The 21,981-nt window shown below is 29.4% G+C and overlaps 5 protein-coding genes across 16 annotated transcripts; 3 read left to right on the top strand and 2 right to left on the bottom strand.

Annotated features, from left to right (window-relative positions):
- The first annotated feature begins 1,964 nt into the window (after nt 1-1,964).
- On the top strand, nt 1,965-5,951 carry LOC145963536 (cyclin-L1). Of its 5 annotated transcripts, none has more exons than XR_014436185.1 (5): nt 1,965-2,438; nt 3,228-3,412; nt 3,524-4,108; nt 4,357-4,674; nt 5,425-5,951. XR_014436185.1 is itself a non-coding variant. In XM_083085589.1 (5 exons), exons 3-5 carry the CDS (start codon nt 3,234-3,236, stop codon nt 4,610-4,612), a joined length of 1,020 nt encoding a protein of 339 aa, XP_082941715.1. In that variant the 5' UTR covers nt 2,297-2,438; nt 3,040-3,153; nt 3,228-3,233; the 3' UTR covers nt 4,613-4,857. The 5 variants fall into 5 exon arrangements, 3 of the variants coding, with proteins under 3 accessions (XP_082941713.1, XP_082941715.1, XP_082941714.1); XR_014436184.1 differs by lacking the exon at nt 5,425-5,951 and adding an exon at nt 4,864-5,367; XM_083085589.1 differs by lacking the exon at nt 5,425-5,951 and adding an exon at nt 3,040-3,153 and having other exon boundaries at nt 2,297-2,438; nt 4,357-4,857.
- Nucleotides 5,101-6,369, bottom strand: LOC145963539 (leucine-rich repeat-containing protein 51). Of its 2 annotated transcripts, XM_083085599.1 has the most exons (3): nt 6,054-6,369; nt 5,515-5,844; nt 5,101-5,442 (listed from the first exon to the last, which is right to left on the bottom strand). In XM_083085599.1, the coding sequence occupies exons 1-3, from the start codon at nt 6,169-6,171 to the stop codon at nt 5,363-5,365; spliced, it is 528 nt and encodes a 175-aa protein (XP_082941725.1). In that variant the 5' UTR covers nt 6,172-6,369; the 3' UTR covers nt 5,101-5,362. The 2 variants fall into 2 exon arrangements, with proteins under 2 accessions (XP_082941725.1, XP_082941724.1); XM_083085598.1 differs by having other exon boundaries at nt 5,101-5,844.
- A 315-nt stretch (nt 6,370-6,684) lies between these two features.
- Borr (borealin-related) lies at nt 6,685-8,834 on the top strand. Its single transcript, XM_083085597.1, has 2 exons — nt 6,685-7,721; nt 7,947-8,834. The coding sequence occupies exon 1, from the start codon at nt 6,813-6,815 to the stop codon at nt 7,707-7,709; it is 897 nt and encodes a 298-aa protein (XP_082941723.1). The 5' UTR covers nt 6,685-6,812; the 3' UTR covers nt 7,710-7,721; nt 7,947-8,834.
- A 442-nt stretch (nt 8,835-9,276) lies between these two features.
- On the top strand, nt 9,277-15,906 carry Dronc (Death regulator Nedd2-like caspase). 2 transcript variants are annotated; one of them, XM_083085585.1, is made up of 6 exons: nt 9,277-9,722; nt 12,379-12,554; nt 13,317-13,599; nt 14,381-14,652; nt 15,137-15,407; nt 15,495-15,906. In XM_083085585.1, the coding sequence occupies exons 1-6, from the start codon at nt 9,585-9,587 to the stop codon at nt 15,609-15,611; spliced, it is 1,257 nt and encodes a 418-aa protein (XP_082941711.1). In that variant the 5' UTR covers nt 9,277-9,584; the 3' UTR covers nt 15,612-15,906. The 2 variants fall into 2 exon arrangements, with proteins under 2 accessions (XP_082941711.1, XP_082941712.1); XM_083085586.1 differs by lacking the exon at nt 9,277-9,722 and adding an exon at nt 11,017-11,466.
- A 1,318-nt stretch (nt 15,907-17,224) lies between these two features.
- On the bottom strand, nt 17,225-20,921 carry Reg (proteasome regulator gamma). 6 transcript variants are annotated; one of them, XM_083085595.1, is made up of 5 exons: nt 20,620-20,921; nt 18,661-18,696; nt 18,178-18,498; nt 17,642-17,778; nt 17,225-17,538 (listed from the first exon to the last, which is right to left on the bottom strand). In XM_083085595.1, the coding sequence occupies exons 1-5, from the start codon at nt 20,641-20,643 to the stop codon at nt 17,316-17,318; spliced, it is 741 nt and encodes a 246-aa protein (XP_082941721.1). In that variant the 5' UTR covers nt 20,644-20,921; the 3' UTR covers nt 17,225-17,315. The 6 variants fall into 6 exon arrangements, with proteins under 6 accessions (XP_082941721.1, XP_082941722.1, XP_082941716.1 ...); XM_083085596.1 differs by having other exon boundaries at nt 18,664-18,696; nt 20,620-20,917; XM_083085590.1 differs by lacking the exon at nt 20,620-20,921 and adding an exon at nt 20,274-20,596.
- Nucleotides 20,922-21,981: the final 1,060 nt, after the last annotated feature.

Here is a 21,981-nt window from a genome sequence, read left to right as displayed (position 1 = left end):
AATTTGTTTAAATATGTTTTTACCGCGCAGGATGTGCAATCATAGATCGTAGAATACATTAGACTAATGGCGTTTTCGATTGGTCGGGTTTAATCGCTCCGGGGTAGTTTACTAGACGTCATTGACCAATCACAGCCATTCTTCTGAAAAATATATGGTTACATTCTTCAGACGAATAGCTGTGATTGGTCAATGACGTCTAGTGAACTACACCGGAATAATTAAAGCCATCCATTCGAAAACGCCATAAACATCGTAGCTTCTTTCTTTCACTAAAGAAAGATAGAGCTACCAGCTATGTCTTCTCTCTTTTTCTATTTGCTTCTGAAGCCCGTATGCATCGAAGATTAAAATTTGGCTAATCGAAACAAGGAACTTCTAGCTTCTTTTATTCTGATTAGTCAAATCCCAATTTTTAATCTTCAATTTTCAACGCATAATCAAATATAGATTTTATGAAATGCGTCCTAAAAATTTCGAATCGTTTTATTGATCAATCAGGACAAAAATTTCTCTGCTATCTGACTGTTCAATTACATTTAAAACTTCTGTAACAACAAACGAAATGGACGTCTGATACCTGATCGTGTCTGACTTCTTCTACTTTTTAATTTAAATACTCCGTTAGATAAAATAAGATATCTAATCGCCCTGTCATTATATATTTGATTAAATGCAATCATCCAGCTCCAAGACAGAAATATTACATTTGTCGTATGAAAAATTTTTTAAGCACATTGATTGGCTGCGGGATAATAATTTTTTGAATCTTTGGAAATTTTCTATCCCGCAGCCAATCAATGTGCTTAAAAAATTTGTCGAACGACAAATGTAATATCGGCCTAAGACCCGGGTCCAATGTTATTTTAGCTTTAAGCGAGACTTAAATATATGTCTATCTTATCTTTCTTTCTAAATAAATAAAGACAGATATATTTAAGTTTCGCTTAAAGCTAAAATAACGTTGGTGCAATCGGGCCTTAATCAATTAAACACAAGGTTCTCTGATTGGCCAATCGTACTAGTGACTTTAGGCATCGATCAATGTCCAACTGTCCTCTTCCTGTTAGGGATCCTCTAGGAAGGGATCGGAATAACTGGTTACGTTTTCTATTGGTCGCGCCATATTGGTTTTAAAACCGGAAACAGAGGAAGAGAGAATATAAAGATAAACAGAGATAGATAGTCAAATTTGTATATATTACTTTATCTCACATAACCTCTGCAATTATATGTATATCTTTTAAGACTTTTGCATACAGAAGAAAAAATGACGGGTTGCAGTACTGATTATTGCACAAATTCGTCAAGCAAAGGATATCAGATGTGCAAATTTTCCCGGGAAGAAAAAAGAAGAAAACTGTGGATCAACAATGTGAACAGAGTAGACTGGGTTCATGGATCGAGTTCATGTTTGTGTCATGTGCGTTACATAAAAAAATATATATTTTTGTTAAAATATTACTAAAAATATTTAAAAAGTTAAAACAAAATGACTCGTGATCTGTTACACGTATTTATTTTATAATGTATTTATTTTATAATGTATGGTAACATTTAATGATGTTAAAATTACTATTATTATTTTCAATTACATATTATTCTTATTATGTATAATGGGAAAAATAACAAAGTTTAATATTGTATAATATAAATCTATGTTTATATATATATATATACACACACACACACACACACATATATATATGCTTTATAAATTAAAATTTGAATGTGCTCCGTCAGAGTAGGTTATTAATGAGAATTTTACATTTGTGATCCGTCGATTTTATGTATATCTCCCTATATGCAAGAATGTATCTCAGTTTTCAATAATGTCTATATTATATTCTATTTAATATATATTTATATTAAAACCCGTTTAAATTTTGGCGTTGGATGCGTCATTTCCGCTTTTGAAACCAATGGCGTCGGTTATTCCGAACCCTTCCTAGAGGATCCCTATTTCCTGTGACGCGGCCAACACGTGCACTACGGCGTCTTTCCTCCATACGCCGTTTACAATCTGAAGTTACCGCACTTAGCCATTCTTTACGTACCATTTTTTCTTCGTCGTGTTCGTGATGCAAAAGGAAGATGTAAAGGTTATGTTGCGTCTTGCTGGGAATCTCGCGCGATACATAAATAGTTTACGGTAGTTTTCGTTTTTGACGTATTGAATTAATTGCGCGTCGTGAAATTAATTTGTTGCGATGAACGCGAAGGAAAATTCCACGGCGCCGACGAAGAACGCGATCGCGCCGAACGCGAAGCCCTACGGCAAGATTGTATTGACGTTGCAGAATTGCCTTCTGCCCGAAGAGAAGCTCAACTCCACTCCGTCGCACCTGGACGGTCTCGATGCGGAAACCGAGACGGATTTGCGTATACTGGGATGCGAACTTATACAGACGGCTGGTATCCTGCTGAAGTTACCGCAGGTAGGTTTCCATATTAAAATTCGGAACCCCTAACCTTTATTCCAATTTACAAACCTGTACATTTCTCTAAACTTCGAGAAACTACCGCGCACTTTCACTCTTCTTTTAATCTAATCCTATCTCTATTCGATATTAATATGTATAAATTCTGTGCATTATATAAAACTATTTGATTGATTTAATTTATTTAATTGATTTTTACCTTTTGTTATATCATTTATTTCCATTAGATTAAGATATATTCACGAATTATATTTTAAAATGGTTTTAAAGTAAAATTTAGTTACCGGAGTAATATGCAAATAAAATATGCAAATTGAAAGAAATATTTGAATTTTGAAAAAAATGTATGCATTACACGTATTCGGTGTTATTTTTTTTTTATAGAAATTTTTTTATAGAATTTAAAATCGAGATAATAAAGAGAGAAAAAGAAATCTTAAAATACATTGCTTTGATATTTATATTGCTTTACTTTGAATTTTTTTAATATACATAAAAATACTATTTTAACCCTTTGCGGACAGAACTTACATCTGTATATTGTTCATTTCATTCAATGCAAAACTGAAAAATAGCTCAAAATGTATGTACTTTCCAGAGTCTCGGTGGCTAATGTAAACAAATGAGTGGCAACGTGTGCGCTGGATTGTCGACGTGTGTCGAACAGCACAATAGAAGTATATGGCGATGGGAATATCTCTGCTCGTGAAGGGTTAAATATAGTTAATGTGTCAAAAGCTGCAAAATGCTGCAATCTAATCATTTTCTTTTTTTTCATATGTTTAGGTTGCAATGGCTACGGGACAAGTAATATTTCAACGATTTTATTATAGCAAATCTTTAGTTAGGCACAATATGGAGACAACTGCAATGGGTTGTATATGTTTGGCTAGCAAAATCGAGGAAGCACCCAGGCGTATCAGGGATGTCATCAATGTTTTCAATCATGTAAAGCAAGTTTCTAGCCAAAAGTAAGTTTACTTTTGTCTCACAAATATAAATAATTAAGATTACAAGATGTGCAATACATAGACAAGAAAATAACAATAATGAAAATAATCCATCTTTATGATTTGTTTTAGAGCGATACAACCTGTGATTCTCGATCAGAATTATGTAGCACTGAAGAATCAGGTAATTAAATCAGAGAGAAGAGTGTTGAAGGAATTAGGTTTCTGCGTTCATGTAAAACATCCTCACAAGATCATAGTTATGTATTTGCAAGTATTGGGATATGAGAAGAACCGTTCACTCATGCAACAGAGTTGGAATTACATGAACGACTCGTTACGCTCTGATGTTTTCTTGCGCTATCAGCCGGAGACTGTGGCATGCGCGTGTGTTTATCTCGCCGCTCGTCAACTGCAATTACCGCTGCCCACATCACCCTCTTGGTTTTCGTTATTTAAAGTCAGCGAGTCATCAATCAGAGACGTGTGTCGGCGGATATTGCGCCTTTATTCGCGACCGCGTGTGAGACCCGAACAGCTGGAGAAGCGTGTCGAGGAACTGCGACGTCAGTACGAAGAAGCTAGGACCAAGGCGCGTGGTGGAGATGTTGACGGGCACACACCGAGTCCACCGCTACCGAAACATCACAACGCTTGGGGTGGATTCATCAGCCGCAGCGGTACTCACGCCGCTCCCGAAAGAACGAAATCACCCAGGTATGATAATGCATGTAAAAAAAAATAAAACCTAACGAATGTTCATTATAAAAATTCTGTCATAAAAATATTGTCTAATTATTTTTAATTGAGGATACAGTACATACTAAGATAAATGTTTGCAATTCGTTTTTAATAGCGATATTTGTTAAGTAATATTGCATTTGTTAAGTAATATTGCATTTCAAAGATGAGAAAAGAAGATATTGACCGATTGCGTCAACATATATCTCGATATTGTTTTTCAGGCGTTCGAAATCTCCAAGTACTTCTCCATCACGAGGCGAAGGGACAAAACATTCCAACAAGCGAAAAAGACACAGCAGAAGTAGATCCCGAAGTCACAGTCATAGTAGATCTAGCAAACCTAAAAAGACGCAGCGAAGACGGTCAGGCAGCCATAAATCGTCCCGAAGATCGCGAAGTTACAGATCACGAAGTAGATCTCGAGACAGGGATTTGGAGAAATCGAGCAAACACCGCAGTAAGCGCAGACGGCACTGAACATGGATTGTTGATAAATGGAAATTTTGCATTATTCTACAAAATATTTCAGGAATAAAACGGTAAATAATTGTAATTAACTTGTAATATAGTGAAACCTTGTATAGGCCTACCGCAATTCTATTAGTTTAAAATTAACAAATGGATACATTCAGTTTCTAGATTATTTTGTGAAGAATTTCATTACATCTGTTTTGATAGCATTATATATTGCATTTTCACTAACTAGCTAGCATTTTCATTATTTACAGATGCATCATTTGTATTTAAAATTATTACGAGAGATGAATGTAATTTTTTTTAAATATTGAACATATGACTTTTTTAAAATACTGAAGCATTTTTTATGCTTTGTACAAATTCATAGAAACTTATCAGGACAAAAAATAGATAAATCAAACACTTGTACACTTACACATTTGTAAATTTTTATATTGACTAATAGATTCATAAAAAATGTTTAATGAAAGTGAAAATGTCATAAATAGTATTAGTGCATGTAATATTTATGACTTCATTTCAAGTTATATAAGTATTCTTTTTATGTGTATATGAAGAATATCATTACTTATAAAATTAGATTTAAATAATTGCATTATTCTCAAGAGAATATTAATTTATCATGCGAATAAATTTTGCAAAGCTGAGCCATACCTCAATCTCAATCAATGCATGATATATTAAGATATAAAAATAGAAAGGTATGTATATAAAATACAACACAACGTAAAAAAAAATAAAATTTTATATTCATATCCTAGGCTGTATCATCTTAAAGAATCCTGTAGGTAGTGCCTTTTTTTTCTCAGCAGCAATCACTGGTGAAAAGTCTAGAACAAGCAGTTGTGGGAGAAGATGTATGATGTAACCCCTGTAGCAGGGAACATCCTCAATTGGATTACCATGTAATGTCAACGATCTGAGATTTTGCAGTTTTCTCAGTCTCAGAGTATCTGCAATATTTGAAATTTTGTTGCCATGCAAATAGAGTATCTTCAAGTTTATAAACTTCTCAATATCTTCTCCAATTTCGCTTATCTCATTAAATGATAGATCCAACCAGCTGAGATATATTGGATCATTAAGAACTTTATCCACCAGACGTTGAAGACCTTCCATTGAGCTTAATAGATTGTTACTTAGCCACAATGTACTGGTCATGTAACGATCCTTAAACGTTCTTACTGGTGCTTTTCCCGTACGTATTATCTGTGCACGTTTCTCCATCAATTCTGTAAGCATAATATATATTTTCATCAAGTGATCGTATAATATAATAATTATTGTTGAATATAATATTTAGAATTGATTTGTAACAAAAATTTGCCTTCAATGTGAAAAGAAATATTATACAAATATTGATATATCACAATTTATATTGATAAAAAAAAAATATGAAGAAATGACATCTCTTTTCCCCTTTATTTATGTATGTAAATACCTTCCATCGTGGTGGCCTTTCTAAATGATAAATCCAACGGTGGAGCGATCAGCATTTCTTGTCGTTCATTTCGCCTGTAATCTGACGTGTGATTTTCCGCGGAATAATTAACGCTCATTGCGAATAATTGGCTTGATCAGTAACCTTGTCAGATCTTGAAAAACATTCGAAGTTCTTCTTGTTGATGTTTTTGATTTGAAGTTCATATCTCGCGGTTTATTGCCAGTTTGCCATAAACTACATAGTAATATGATAGTCTCCTCATATTGAACGTGAATTCCAGAAATTTTCTATTCGACAGCCAATCGATTTTGTCCTGTAAGAGTGCACGTGATCAAAAAATAACGAATTGATATTTTTATTTTATTTTTATTTATTTATATTATATTTTTATTTTTATTTTGATGTCTTGACACTGGAAAATGAGCGTGTCAAATGAAAATCCACCTTAATCTATCTATACGAAATGGTCATATGGGTTTTAAATAGAAAGAGATTACACAGAAGATTGAAATTTGATCAACTAGAACGAATAAATTTTAGCTTTTTTTTGTTCTGAATTTTGTTCAAATCTCCCAATCTTCAATTTTCAATGCCAAGGAAAAGTTTGGCAGTCTATACTTTTCATGTTTATGTCTTCAATATGGCGTCTACTTCTCGTTCCTTATCACGTGATCAATTTTAAATTCCTCGCGTCCACATATTCGCATCCGTTGCAGGAGTGAGGAAGTTTGAAAGCTCTGATTGTTTTTGTCGAAGATGCCGCGAACGAAGTATGGACGAGGTAAAACTAAAGCGGCGAGCGACTCTATGAAAGAATACGATATCTTGGCACAGACCTTCGACAGGCATGTGCAATTACGTATCGCCAAATTAGAACGCGATGCACAAGCGGAGATCAGGAGCTTCGAAACTTTCGTGGACGTTATAATTTCTCGTCTACCGATGGCGATACGTCAGATGACATTGGGCGAGATACTCGGTTACACGAACCACAGTGATAATCAACACGAGAATCATAATGATGAGGTGAGCTCATCGATCAAGGATTGCATGCAGCCACCCGTAGTATCTAAGTCTAAATTTAAAGCGAAGACAGAATATAAGACTGCCAAACGTACCACCACCACCACTGATGATGGATACGGAACTGAGAGACGTACTAGTGTGGACAGCACATCGCGAGTTACTAAAACAGAAGCTAAGAAGCTAGAAGTACCGACAACAATGAGGAGGACACGTAGTTCTACTAGAGCAAGTAGGACCCAACTCAGCGATATCACTCAGAAAATGACAGCAACTAAATCCAAGAGTAAGAAGATGGATATTTTTAAGACACCAGCACCAATAAAGTCCTCGAGCAGCGTGTATGATGTGGTTACACCAAAAATCAAGCCGAATACACCATTGAATGTATTGAGACGTCCACGGCAAGGAGAAATGGTTCTCAGCATGCAAGGCAGTCCATTACTGGTCTCCGCTGTTATCGAGGAAAAAATTGCTAATATTAATGTACCTTTGAGTAACGGCAATGTGATGTCCTTGTTGCCTCAAGAGGGATTGCGTATGTCACATATTCCTCCGTTGGATTCTGAAACAATGCAACAGTTGCAAACTCTTAAGAATCATATTGAGAAAGTTATTGCATTGAAGTAACAGTATAAAAATGTTAGTAAACAAGTTATTATTTAATATAATAATTATATCGTGAAATAGTTTCATACTCTTTGCTTAGCTATATGAAAAAAAAATAATGTAAAATCTTTCCTCTTTTTCTCAATATTTTTAATAACTTTTACATATTAGGAGCACTTCAAAAAATATTATTTATTATTAATAATATCTTCTATATGTTTCTTGACTAAATAATAAAAATAATTCTTTTCATTGTAGGAAGGATTTATTTGAATTCTGAATTTTAAGACATCAGCGATTGGACAATACATATGACATAATTATCAAAGATCAATGTTAAAGATCAAGCTTGTTAAATATAGAAAAACTTGATAGTTTTAACTTTTGTATAACAGCAATGTGATATCTGCTTTGTTGCATCAAGAAAGATTGTACGTAATGTTGCATGTTCCTCCATGGAAAAATTGTTGGATTTTGAAATAATGCAGCAATTGGAAACTTAGAAGTCACATTGAGAAAGTTATTAAAGTAGTGATGTCAGAATTATTAATAAGTTAGTATATAGTGTAATATAAGTATTTTGTGAAATATTTTTATACTTTTTTATATTCACTTGTTCAAACGAAAAATAATATATCTCTATAAAATGAATAATGAATCTCTTTCCTTTCTTTCATTTTCATGTTTCAATATCTTTAATAAACATCTTTTAAATGAAGAGTGCTCCAAAAAATTATCTAATATTGATAATATTTTTACAGATGCAGATTTTTTTCCAGAATAGAAATAACTTTTTATTGAAATACAAAAGATTTATTTGAAGTATATACTTAATAGAAAGAGATTCTTTACATGTTAAATATCTACTAAATATAATTTTTAATTTCTTTGCATGTTAAATGTTTAGCAATTAATAAGTGTAAAATTGCGATGTATGTTATGATTTTTATTGAGAGGAAATCGGAGGAAATCGGATTGACGCATAAATTGATTAAAATATACATCTATCGTTATATGATTCTACGAATGTTTACTATACTGTAAAATATGCACACATTTATAAAGAAAATTATATAATAATTTGTATATGTAAATTTATGTGTGTGTGTGTGTGTGTGTATGCTGTGATTTAATTAATTCTTTCAATAAATAATTCTTTATCTGCTGATCATTCTGCGAATATCATGTGCAGAATGAAAAAAAAAGATATCGCATTATTTTCATTATTAATATATAATAGAAATGTCTTTATAAAAATTCATGTTTGACATATTCATTGACGAGATTGTTATCCAAGACAGGTAGCTATGGCTAAAATTTTCATTGTCAATGCAAAAAGGAATTTCTCATAGGAGCTTGAAGATAATTGAAGAGTGTTGACATTACCAACTGTTTCGAATTGCTGCATCGAAGATAATTCGTGATCTTACGAGTATTTCAATTTATCTTACTCTTGTCTTATTATTGAAAACATATAGATTTTTTATGTAGTTATTTCAGAAATAACAAAAACATGAGTGTTTTATTCTAAGAATCGCAATTTTATTGCCAATGGTACAAAGATCTATGTACCTACAGTAGCATATAATGAACTTTTTTTTCTGGCCATGTTAATTCCTATAGGGCCACCTTGAACAGCAGTTATTGGTCGGTGACATAGGATCAACTAGCTGAGCTGTCTGATTCATTCTTTTTATCTTCATGTTATCAGAACGACCAAGTGGTGACAGAAAAGACGGGTTTAGAAGAATCTAGAAAATTTCAGCTGTGCCTGTCATTGTGCCTCGTTGTAGCTTGTTCGTGCTCGTATTCAGTATCACTCAGGCTTCAGAAGGTTCCACAGTGGCTCTCTTAAATACTTGACAATTGCACATTTCACTGCCTTTCACGTTCGACATGGAACAAAGAGATCGCGATCAGATAAACAACTGTTGCGAGGAAGTTGTATCTAAGATTGATATGACAAGACTCTTGCCAATATTGGTGCAAAACAAGGTCTACAACAAAGATGACACAAACATGTCTCGCTGGATGGTGAGTTTTATTTATTCTACTGTTAATTACATCGTCTGACATACAGCAAGTTTACAGTCATTTCTTTTCAAAGAGATGAGTGATAGACACGACAATTTTTTACCAACTACCGACTGCTTTTTCTGATGTTCTCTAAACAAGCAAGCTTTTGCAACAAGCAATTGCTAGAAAAAAAGTAATGTATTAATTATACTATTGATTGCTACACATTTTTTCGTTATTTTTCACTTTTAATTTTTATAAGATTTATGTAAGAATAATACATATATCTTTTAATAAAATAATAATTTGGAAGATAGATCTTTGAACTTTCGAATTTAGCTAATTTACATTAAAATATAAATTTATTTAAAAAACGTTGCTTGTGATATAATATTAAAGCCTATTTTTTATTATTTTTTAAAAATTAAATTAAAAATTGGCATAAGAGTCTGGAGAATTGGCTCTTATGCTAATTTGTAATTTAATTTTTATTTTATTTGAGCCAAATCCCTATCAATTATTTTTTAAATAATTCTAAGCATAATTTTTACTTTTTAAAATAAATAATGTAAATCTTTATTTTTACAAAAAAGATCGAGTGATTATTTTTATCAAAATCAAAACTACAAATAAATTCAATATTTTTTTTTGTTCTCTATATAAGATAAGCAGTTCTAAGGAAAAAATTATCAAAGAGATTCTCTCTTAGATAATTTTTTTCTTAAAACTGCTTATCTTGTAGAGAACAAAGAAAAAATAATTCTTTATACGAAGTAAATACATCATGATTCATATTCATCATCTTTTTCATTTCATATTCTTTCTTTAAGTAATAAAATAGAGAAGAAAGCTAGAGATAAAAGAAAGGAAAACAATTTTAAGATATTTTGATATGATATGATTTATCCTTTATGCAAATCAGATTAACTGATTGTCTCATGTGTTATTTATAGTTTATGATATTTTATATCATATGTATCTTAGGATGTCTATTCTCCGGAAAATCTGGAATTCTCAGATATTTCTTTTGTACCTAAAAAAAAAATCAGGAAATTTTCAAATGAAATTTTATTGGAACTTAGTAAATTAAAAAAAGAATTTTCTGATAATTTTGCTTTCATATTGTAAATAGTTAGCAAACCAAGCAAATTATGCATTTAAAATATACTATAAATATGTATTTATTTCTGTTTTTATACATTCAATGTTTTAACAAAATATTGAATACTCATTACATATTTTTTATTATAGTTTTTAAAAAAATGAAAATGTTATACAAATGAAAAAATATTTTATCTCACAAAAGTTATTCATTTTTTTTCAATACTTGTATGCCCTTATCAATGTACATACATACAAGAGCTTGTGCCTCAATTCGAATAGCGATTATGTCAACAAATAATGTATATATGTAAATAAAAAAATAATGTAGATAACTTTTGTTTTTCCTATTTCTTGTTTTGTTTTGTAATTCTTACGTTCTACCGAACATAATTTTATCTCCTATCAGAGATTGATTTCCGAATATATATAGTTCTCATATATAATTAAATTGGAATCTCGTAATTGTGTATACTTCGAAATAGCGCAAAATACCATATCCATACGTGCTAAAGTTCGAAATAGCTTGAGGAGAGGGGGAAGTAACGATCCAACTGCATAGCAATGTGTATCTTTATGGGTGCAATGTCCTCTTTTGACAATACTTGAAGGAATGTCATACGAATTTCGTGCGGACGCTACGGCCCTGAATGTCATGAAAGTAATCATGGGAGTAATCTCGTTATAGCGCTTACAATTAGAGTTCCGAATTTATTAAGAGGATTCTATTATAGTAAAATGTCATAATTGTATTTTGTACATAAGTGTGTTCCATAAATTTAGTTCAAGGATTGTACATACTAAACAAGTAAAAAATGTTATGTGAATGTATGTCGCATATATAATTTTTTAATTATGAATAGTAAAGAAAATACTCGAAATGAATGAAGCTTGAACTTCAATATACGAGCACATTTTTTATTTTTGATCCAAATGAATGTAGATATGTACAAAACGAACAATAAGTCTCATCGTTATATATATATATATATATATATATATATATATATATATATATATAGATTAAAGTCTATTTTTCAATTTAATTAAATCAAATAATATTGATTCAATCTCTGAATTGAATTAATTAGAATTAATTTAGTAACAGCCTTAAATTGAGGTAATAAATACAGACTATATATGTTAATAATATTTTTTACTTGTTTTAATATGTGCATTCATTTTTGGAAATATTTATTATTATTGTGCATTTAGCAATCTGTATAATTCCTGTTTCATAAATGTGCTTCAAATATAATGCTGGAAAAAGATAATTGACAACAATAAAAGTATTTTAACGCTTATCATTATTTTCACAATATAAATTGTTAAGCATATAATTGTTAAACATATTATTTCTTTCTAACAAATATAAGTAAATATGAATACACATACATACATATCTATACACACACACATCAATAATTATAGATTCATGCAATAATAAATTGTCAATATCGCTATAAAATAAATTGTAAATATTGTGCGAAAATTCGCAAAGTGTAAATAATTAAAAAACAAATGCAAATTAATTGATATTATAGAAATTATATATCATTACGTCTGATTGCAGAAGAATACTATGGACCCAGATATAATCAAAGATATATTTTTAACGATAAAAACACGAGGACCACATGCATTTAAAAATTTAATTCTTAGTTTAAGGCAGTCTGACCATGAAAATGTAGCTGATATATTAGAAGGAAAAATTAGCATAAATAATACAAATAATACAAGTAACACAAGGTATATTTTAATCATTAATTTTCGTCATTAATGTTCATCATTAATTTTTTCTGAATGTTACACATTTTTTGCATAATGTATAATAAAAACGCGATTAAGTATGTTAAAAATTGTTTAAGTATATATATTAGAAAGATTTAAATTTGAAATTACTGTGTCCCTTACTTCTTACTTGCAAATTTTACTATTTAATGATTGTTAACTTAAATTTTAGTCTGTTTCTTTAATTTTTTCAATTTTGAATATCAATGTAAGCTATTTTGCTGAAAAGTAATAACGAATTTGATTTTGATATTAATACTGAGAATGTAGCATAATCATAATTATTGTAAAAATGGACATTTCTAATGATTTTAAATGAACATAAATAATATATCATTTTATAAACAAATTTGAAGTAAGCTTTTTTGAAGTAAGCTTTTAAATATATATTCAATTTTAAGTATATTCATAAATATATCTTATTATATAAATTATATAAATATATTTAAATACATATCTATGCTTTGTAATTTAAAACAATCTAGTTATGAGATTAATATTTCATTAATTATTATAACTAGTATATTCAAGGGAAAAAATAATAGTACAAGATATTTTGTTACAATGTATTATTAAATAATTAAGTATATAGATAAAATAACTTTTGTGTGATCAGTATTTAATAATTATACAAAAATGTGTAATAAGGTTGTGTAATTTAAATTTTTGAAAATTATTTTCGAATTTTTTAAAAATCTCATTATATTTATAATATTTCAGTTTTAATCAAGAAGACACTTCATTTATTAACCATTCGTCTGATAAGCCTCTAACAATAAAGCTTTGTAAAGCAACACGATTTTTAGATCGTGAATATCGTGGTCTTATTGAACGCTATCCCATGCGGAGTAAACCTCGTGGGTTGGTTTTGATAATTTCAAATATTGATTACGAACTGGAGGATAATCCAAGATTTTCGGCAACACACGATACAGTTAATTTACAAAAGCTATTTGAAGAAATGGGCTTTAAAGTTATTGTACGTCAAAATTTAAACGGATCGGTATGTATACTCATACACTATACTACCTACATTAGAAAAAAAAAAAAATATATATATATATATACAGGGTGTCCCTGAGCATGAGCTCACGCACTTGTGAGGAGGTAGAGCGCAGTAAATTAAATAAAGAAATCCTATTCCATGTAACGATTTTTGTAATAATAATAGAAATATTAATTATTGAAAGTTCATCACAGTTACTTTCAAGGTCAATTTTAAGATTGACAGAGGCATTTTCAGAAAAAACGTTTGATACCAAAGTTTCTTATTTTTTCACGTACAATTCGAATCTATAATAAAAAGTATCATGTTCCTCTAAAAAAATTCAACTTCCGATCCGGATGGCGTATTTCCGGTCGGAATCAAAAGTTGAAAATATCACCATTTGATAGAGCGTACCCGATTTACTTAAAAATTGTTCGCGATTTTTGACAAAAGCCATTTATTTTCATTTTAAAAGAGGTGTACAGGTGGTCTGGGACACCCTGTATATATATATTTACTTTAATAAATTACTTTAAATAATTTTGTTTACATTAGTATGACAAAATTAAAGGTAGATTTTTACTAAATAAAATTTGTTCAAAAGATAACCATAAAAAATACCATTTAAAATATCATTTATATTTTATGTATATTCTATATATTTACACACACACGCGCGCGCGCGCACACACACGTGTGTAAAATATATAGAATATGTATAAAATATAAATGATATATGTGTATGCATATGTGTATATATATATTTTTTTTTTAATATTTCCTTCTTTTTTATTAGCAAATAAATGAGGTAATAAAAACATTTTCAAAACATGATGATTTGGGAAAAGTCGACTCGTGTTTTGTAATAGTTACAAGTCATGGTACCGAAGCTCAAGGTTCTAAGGATAAAGAAAATAACACAGAAATTCAAGGATTGGATTATTCTACTGTAAGCAAGCAAGAAAATTATGAAAAAGTTCTGTGTGAAGGTATTTATGATTATTTCACTGCAGAAGCCTGTCCACAACTTGCAGGAAAACCAAAGATATTTATTTTCCAAGTTTGCAGGTATGTAGTATTATTAAAATTATAATTTCTTGCAGTCTTATATCAATGCATTTATGAATAGAAATGGGATTCTGTATCATTTCATAGAGTTGTATTAAACTAATAAAAATTTGATAACTTCTAAATTTTTGTCAAAAATATTAAGAAAATAAAGTCTCTTCATTCTTTTATCATTGCTCTTATCTTTACAACTGTTCAAATAAATATAAACATTAATATGACATCGTAAGTGTATATTAGAGATATATGTAAACACATTTTTAAATCGAAAAGTTAAATTTTGTAAAAATCTTTTTATGGCTTAATGAAAATTTTTGAGATTCTATTGTTCCAATAGATGGCAATATTTTTGTACTTCGATGGAATTTTGTATAGATCCTATTTTTTTTATCTGCAAATGTACCAAAATCTCTATATAAAATACATAGTATCTTTTTTCTTCTATATTTCGTTATTTATTCTATTTTTTTTCCATGTTTTTTAGAGGAAAAAGAAAACAACAAGCTATATTTCACTCTAGGACTGTCACAGATAGTATCGTTTCTAATCCAAATAACGAATACAATATCACACATGAATACAATACATCTAACTTATCAACAAGGAATTATTCAGATATGCTCATAGTTTATTCTACTTTGCCTGGATATGTATCATATCGAGATAAAATAACCGGTAGTTGGTTCATACATTACCTTTGTAGTATATTCATGAATTATGCTTACAAGACTCATATTTACGATTTATTTACCATGGTAAATATTATGAAATACTAATAAAATATAAAATTAATAGTTTCTATAAGAGATTCTGTAAAAATTTGCAATTAATGCAATTTACAGGTTGATGCACAATTGAAAATGGTCAGAACGGGATATAACGAGTGTCAGACATCATCTATACTGTCATGGGGATTTAATAAACATTGTTATCTCAATCCTGGCCTTTCTGAATCATGACAATGAAGAAAAAAAGAGAGTGATAACTTTATTACACAAGCAATAATATATGAATTTTACATATTTTCATATTTTGATTGCCAATATTTTAACATATTTAATTTTCGGTGCTAGTACAGAACATTTTTATATTGTAAATAATTACCAATTTTTTATTATATAAACTTTTTATGATCTTTTTATGGAAAAAGTAAATCGTCTTTAATTCTCTTTTTTAATTCTTTTATATATATTTGTTATTATATTATTTACTAAATTATGTCGTTAAGAATATATATTTTTCTTTTTTCTTATATATTGTTTTTTTATTCTATATTGATTTTATTGTATTTATCCTATTTATTGTTATTGATAATTTTCTATATCATATGCAATATTTGTTTCTCTATATTACATTCTCTTCAGGATTAGCTTCATTTTTTTAACTTAAACCTCTTCTCTTTTCTCCTTTCACCAGTTTTATCTATATATTATGATCAAAATTTAAAAGAAATTACGTTTAAATAATTCTCATTTTGTTTTTTCAATATTAATTATTTTTTAATTCTTTTGATCCTTATTTAATTTTAGAAGACTATTTGTATATACAACATAGTATAAAAAAATTTTAATTAAGTTAATAGTTTAGGTCCTAAACTTCAGGACTATGAAATTGGTTATTTTTTTCTTTGTAAGCTCATTTCAATAAAATCAATTAAATTATGAGTACTGAATTTACCTCAATTTAATGTGTTTAGAGTACTGTCTATCAATACATCTATTTTTGCTCTGTCTTTCTTTCTACATATATATGTATGTATACATATATACATACATACATACATACATATGTATATATATATAACATTTTTTGTATAAAATGTTTGACAAAAAAAAAAAGAATTCGTATCTCACAAGTTTAGAGATTTATTTCGAGCATCAATTAATACTATATTCTATATAATCTCGTATTTATCTTATATTTAAGATTTATCGCGTGATAATCCATTAACATTTACAGAAAAAAAGGATACTATATTTAATTCATATTATTTAAAATAGCTCGTGATTTGTGTAATTTCAATCTTCTTATAAATATAAATTACAAAAAATGATTCACTTAACTATGCTAAATTTAATCTTACCATTTGTTTGTTGTTTTCATAAGTACACCTCGATTATATAATTGGCAAAACTACATGCAAGCTTGCTACACCATATAATTTTGTGACGAAAATTATGCGCAGATATTATGCTCAATATATAAATATAATAAATATATATATATGTGTGTGTGTGTGTATATATGTATGCTCAATATGAAATTTTAAACAATCCTAACTTAAGAAGAATTTTAAATTTAAAGAAAATAAAGTACGATTTGAAAGATTTGAAAAAAATCACTGGAAAAATATTGATTTTAAATCTTAAAATTTGAGATGTTTCTTTTATGTTATTAATGAACGAAAACAAATCAGTTATATATAAACTTAATATATAAATATAAGTTAAGTATACTTTATATATAATACAATTTCGAAGAGTGTAGCTATATTGATTTTATTTATATAGTGCCATAATCGATAAAACGAATGATGGACTAATGTCAAGGCAGTGAATTATGTCGATGAAGATGAGTTTTATTTTATATTATTATATTTTGCGAATTTTTATATCCATATTGAATTATTTCGTACGTAGGTACAGCGCGTAGTACGAGCATGCTTAGTACAGGGACTGCGCGTTGGAGGAACGTGGCCGTTTGATCTTTTCAAGGTTCTTGATCACGAGATCGTGCAGTGAACAATAGCGATTGCGAACCTCGCACATGACGAGCCATAAACTCACATATTCTTTTTCATCTAGTTCTTGAATCGCTCTTCTATAATCGATAATATGTGGATATTTCGCGACTTTACTAATGATCTTTCCTCTAGAGATGAAGTACCTGTAGAAATAAGAAATAAAATATTTCTTTTCTCTTGTTAGGTTAAAGTAATTAGAAATAATCATTTAGAATATAATAAACATTTATTTTTTTCTTCTTTTACCTAGAAATTTGATCGAAGAATGCAGCTGCTTCACTCTCAACTGACTGAATCTCAGATAATGTATCTTCTTGTATTGATACACCAAAGTTATTTCCATCCTCGATTTTTGGAATCAGGAAAGAAATCCACATTTTTAGCTAGAAAATTAAGGAGAATGTCAATAACAATTTGAAAAATTGTTGAAAAACATTTAGCAATACAATACAAGAAAAATGCTTAACAGATTATGATAAAAAAATATTCATTTTTATAAAACACAATAAAGATAACACATATAATATGAATAATATATAATAGATTAGTACAAAATGTTTCAGTCTACACTAGAAACTCAAATTCGAATAAAGATAATTTTCAAAATAGTCCTAATTTTGTTTAAAATTAACACTGTGAAAATATTTTCTCTTTTGCAGAAATTAAACATTAAAAAAAAAAGAAAGATAAAAAAATGAAAAAGAGAGAAAAAGTCCTATGAATTATATTAAACTATTTAAGAAAATAATAAAGATTTTAGCACACATGCATTTAATACTTACTAAATTAGAGTCCTCCAAAAGTTGTCTAATGTATGGTTTAACTATCAAAATCAGATCACATAGTTTTTTGTTGCAAGGTACTGGACCATTTGGTAGTACCATAACTTTGGTTCCACTGGTTTCTTCTGCATTATTGTCCAACTTAAGCTTTTTTGTAGCAGGAGCATCTTCGGAATGATTAAGAACTATAGGGTCTGGAATGGGTACATTTAAATCTTGGTGTACATCTGACAATTTTCGATTACTGAATCCAGGCGTCTCCAGCAATTCATTTAATTTAACTATTTTTTCGGGAAATCCTTTTATCAATAATTCCTCCGCCTAAATAACGCATACATATAAATAATAAGTATACATTGATAATTTATTAATCTGTAATTTTGATAAAGATATTACTAAACAATGTGTGTGTGTGTGTGTGTGGATGCGTAATAAAGAATTGTAAAAAGTTATAAATATCTAAGAGAAAGAGAGAGTACAAATTACCTTAGTCTTGAGTGAATCCTTGTATTCTTGAACCTGTAAGATAAACTCAAAAAATATATCACTTTGATAAGATGATTGTACATAAGTAAGAAATAATTTGAAGACAGAGTAACATATTTATTAATGTAACATTTCTTAAAATAATAATTTTATGATTCTTGTAAAGCCTTAATGATTTCCTTAATCACATATATAGATATTTCATTTATTATTGAAATAAAATATCTGCTAAAAAATATCTTGTTATCTCAATATAATTTGTATACAATACTATAATAATAATCAATTTGCTTTAAAAATTACATATTTGTAAAATTTGAAGAAATACAAAGATTTGAGAAAATGTTACAAATATCATTAATTGTAAATTTATCTAATAATCAGGATATAGTATTATCTCTGATAACGAGTTAAAGATATTGACATCACAAATAAGCAAATCAATAGTGAAAGTAAATAAGTAATATGAAGGTGTATTAATATCTCTAGAGCATCAGTGATAGTATTACAATATGCAAATCATGGTCATTATATCCATAGTTACCTCATTTTCTGTATAACTATCCAATAATGCATTACTTGGCTCATTACTTGAATTACTAGCAAATGTAGAAAACATTTATACAAAAAAAACACTGACGAGAAATAATAAACTATATGCACAGAAGTTATTTTAAGTAACTTTAGAAATTTTTAAGCAAAAATTTAAAATTTTGTAAAGTTTAACTTGTACTTTTATGACAGCATACAATTTTAACAGGTTATAACAGATTACACTCAATTGTTTAGATTGCATCATATTTGGAAAAAAGTTTAAAAATATATAATGATAATTTGTATGGTACTGTATTATTTAAATGAGAAAAAAGTAAAAAAATGTTTGTTCTTTCACACAATATATATCAGGTTGATACATTTATTAACAATAATAAGTAATCTTATCTCTACATTATTTCAGAAAAAGATGTAACCAGGCATATGCTTTTACTAAGGTATATAACAAAATTAAATAATTGCAAAATATATAACTTAAAATAAATAGTTTCATATTGCTGCCATCACAATGCCATATTGCACGACATTTGTAATTTCCTATTATAAAAAGCTATTACAAGAATCATTATATAATTCACAGCTGTTTCATCATCTTTGCATTTTCCAAAAAGTTATAAATTAGGTAAACTGTTATTGTTAATAATCGTTATAAAATCGAAGAGACAAGCTTCATTGCTATTAAATGCATTACTTTTACGAACCTGCCACAATTTTGACAAATTACTGTCGTATCATACTGATGCTACATACAAAAAATACTATAATTAATATTATCTACAGCGACAATGTATGCAAAAATTTAAGAAAAGATTATTAATATAATAACAATATAATTAATACAATAAATTAATATAATTAACATAAAAACTATAATCGAGACCAAAATAATATTAATATTATCTTTCCCTGCGTGACGTTTGAGGGGATTTTAAAACAGGTAAATTCATTAAAAAAGCGACCTTCATTACAAATTATCTTTACGTCTTACGTTATCTATCAACTGACTGTCAATATGTTATCGAGACGAGACTATCGGGATATGGACAAAATTTTACTTCGAGTAAAAGAGATGCCGAGCAATGTTTTCGAAAGAGGTTAAAGCCGTCTCCTTCGGGGAGAGGAATTTTTTTCTCACGACACTCGATATTTCCGCGGTATTTACGTAAGTGCACGCGACGAGAAAGAGGAAGGAGTCCCGTGGCATCGTCGAAATCAGCGCATAAAACCGGGACGTCACGATGGACGAGGAGACGCAGCAACACAAACATGACCGCTCGAACAGCGGATGGTTAACCTAACCAACGGTTGCCGAAGTCGCTCGTTTCTCGAAGCCGCTCGTTCCTCGAGGCCGTCCTGGACGACGGGAGGCAGCGCGAGAAGCGAACCGGAGAAGTGCTTTACCTTTTCCACTGTAGCATCCTCCATTATACAAGTTCCGTAAGAAAAAGTTGTCTTCTCTAAACCGTAGCCACTGTGTATGCGTGTCCCTTTGTTGAAAAACGTGCAACTCAAACAGGAAGTTCGCGCTACCACCGTGTACTACCGCTGTTGTCAAGCGAGGATCTCGACGAAGGCATTTGGCAAAGGCCGTTCGTGTTTTTTGCCCTCGACGTCTCCTGCATTTAAGGTCTCACGGAAGACGTATTTACGTTTTTCCCGGAGAGAGAGGGAGATAAGAGTAGATAGAGCGTAATTGACAGACGGACACCTGGCTTGGCTGGCATCGAGTCAATTTCGAGCGCGTGCAGGTGCATGCGCATGACGCGGACCCGCGATCGATCTTTCAAACGTGAATCATACGGGGAATATATATCGATTAAAAAAAATAATGATTCAGCATCTTGGTAAAATAGCAATTCTGCGATGTAAAGTTAGTATCTTGTACATATTTGATAATAAAATTTAAAAAAAAAATTCTCGATGACAGATTATACATGTATTTAATAATGTCGAATTTTAATTCAGCCTCTCATGACCTCTATGACATCGCTTCCATTCATTGTTCTTTCTTGCTTTTTCTTCAATTTTATATACATGTATGTTTATATTTGAGAAATACAGTAAGTTTTGTGTATGGTTGTATTGTAAGATTTGCTTGTTTTACATTTGCATTTCTTATATATTCAAGTTTTCTCCTTCCCATTTCAAATATTGAAATTTTAAGAGGCAAGCAAAATTAACAAACTTAATTCTTGAACAATTTTTCTCTTCTTTTGTATAAAACATGTTGATTATAATTGTCATTGAGAATATCAGAAAATTACTTTCTTTTATTTATGCTGAGATAACTCTATTTCACTTTAGATAAGTGTTTAATGATTCAAATCAATAGACAAATAGACAATAACAATAGAGTTAAAGATTTGAGAAATCAAATGCTAGAAATTTTACAAATACTAATATTTATATTTCAAACAGAAGGTAGATATATAGAATTTTAAAACGATTAAAAGATTCAAATACATTCACATACTTAAATGATGCTTGAAATTTCTCCAACATTTTAGGAAACAACGGTTTGATGATCTTAAGTAAATTATGTTCAATTTCAAATATTTGGAAATTTACATGCACGCCGTTTTATCCTAAATTACAATACAAAAACCTAAATTAGATAATTTTAAAGTATTTAAGATATCTCTATTTTTACACTTTTTCACTACTCTTTTATCGACTTTTCTTATGAAATATGTAATTAATCACTCATGTCAAGGGCAAGTGAATAAATGTAAGGAATAACTTTTTTACTTTTTTATATTTTTA

Source organism: Camponotus vicinus, unplaced genomic scaffold, assembly GCF_025532165.1.
Source record: "Camponotus vicinus isolate PSW18456_S1 unplaced genomic scaffold, iyCamVici1.0 SCAF_12, whole genome shotgun sequence".
NCBI lineage: Eukaryota > Metazoa > Arthropoda > Insecta > Hymenoptera > Formicidae > Camponotus > Camponotus vicinus.
This window is presented reverse-complemented; position numbering and strand designations above follow the sequence as displayed.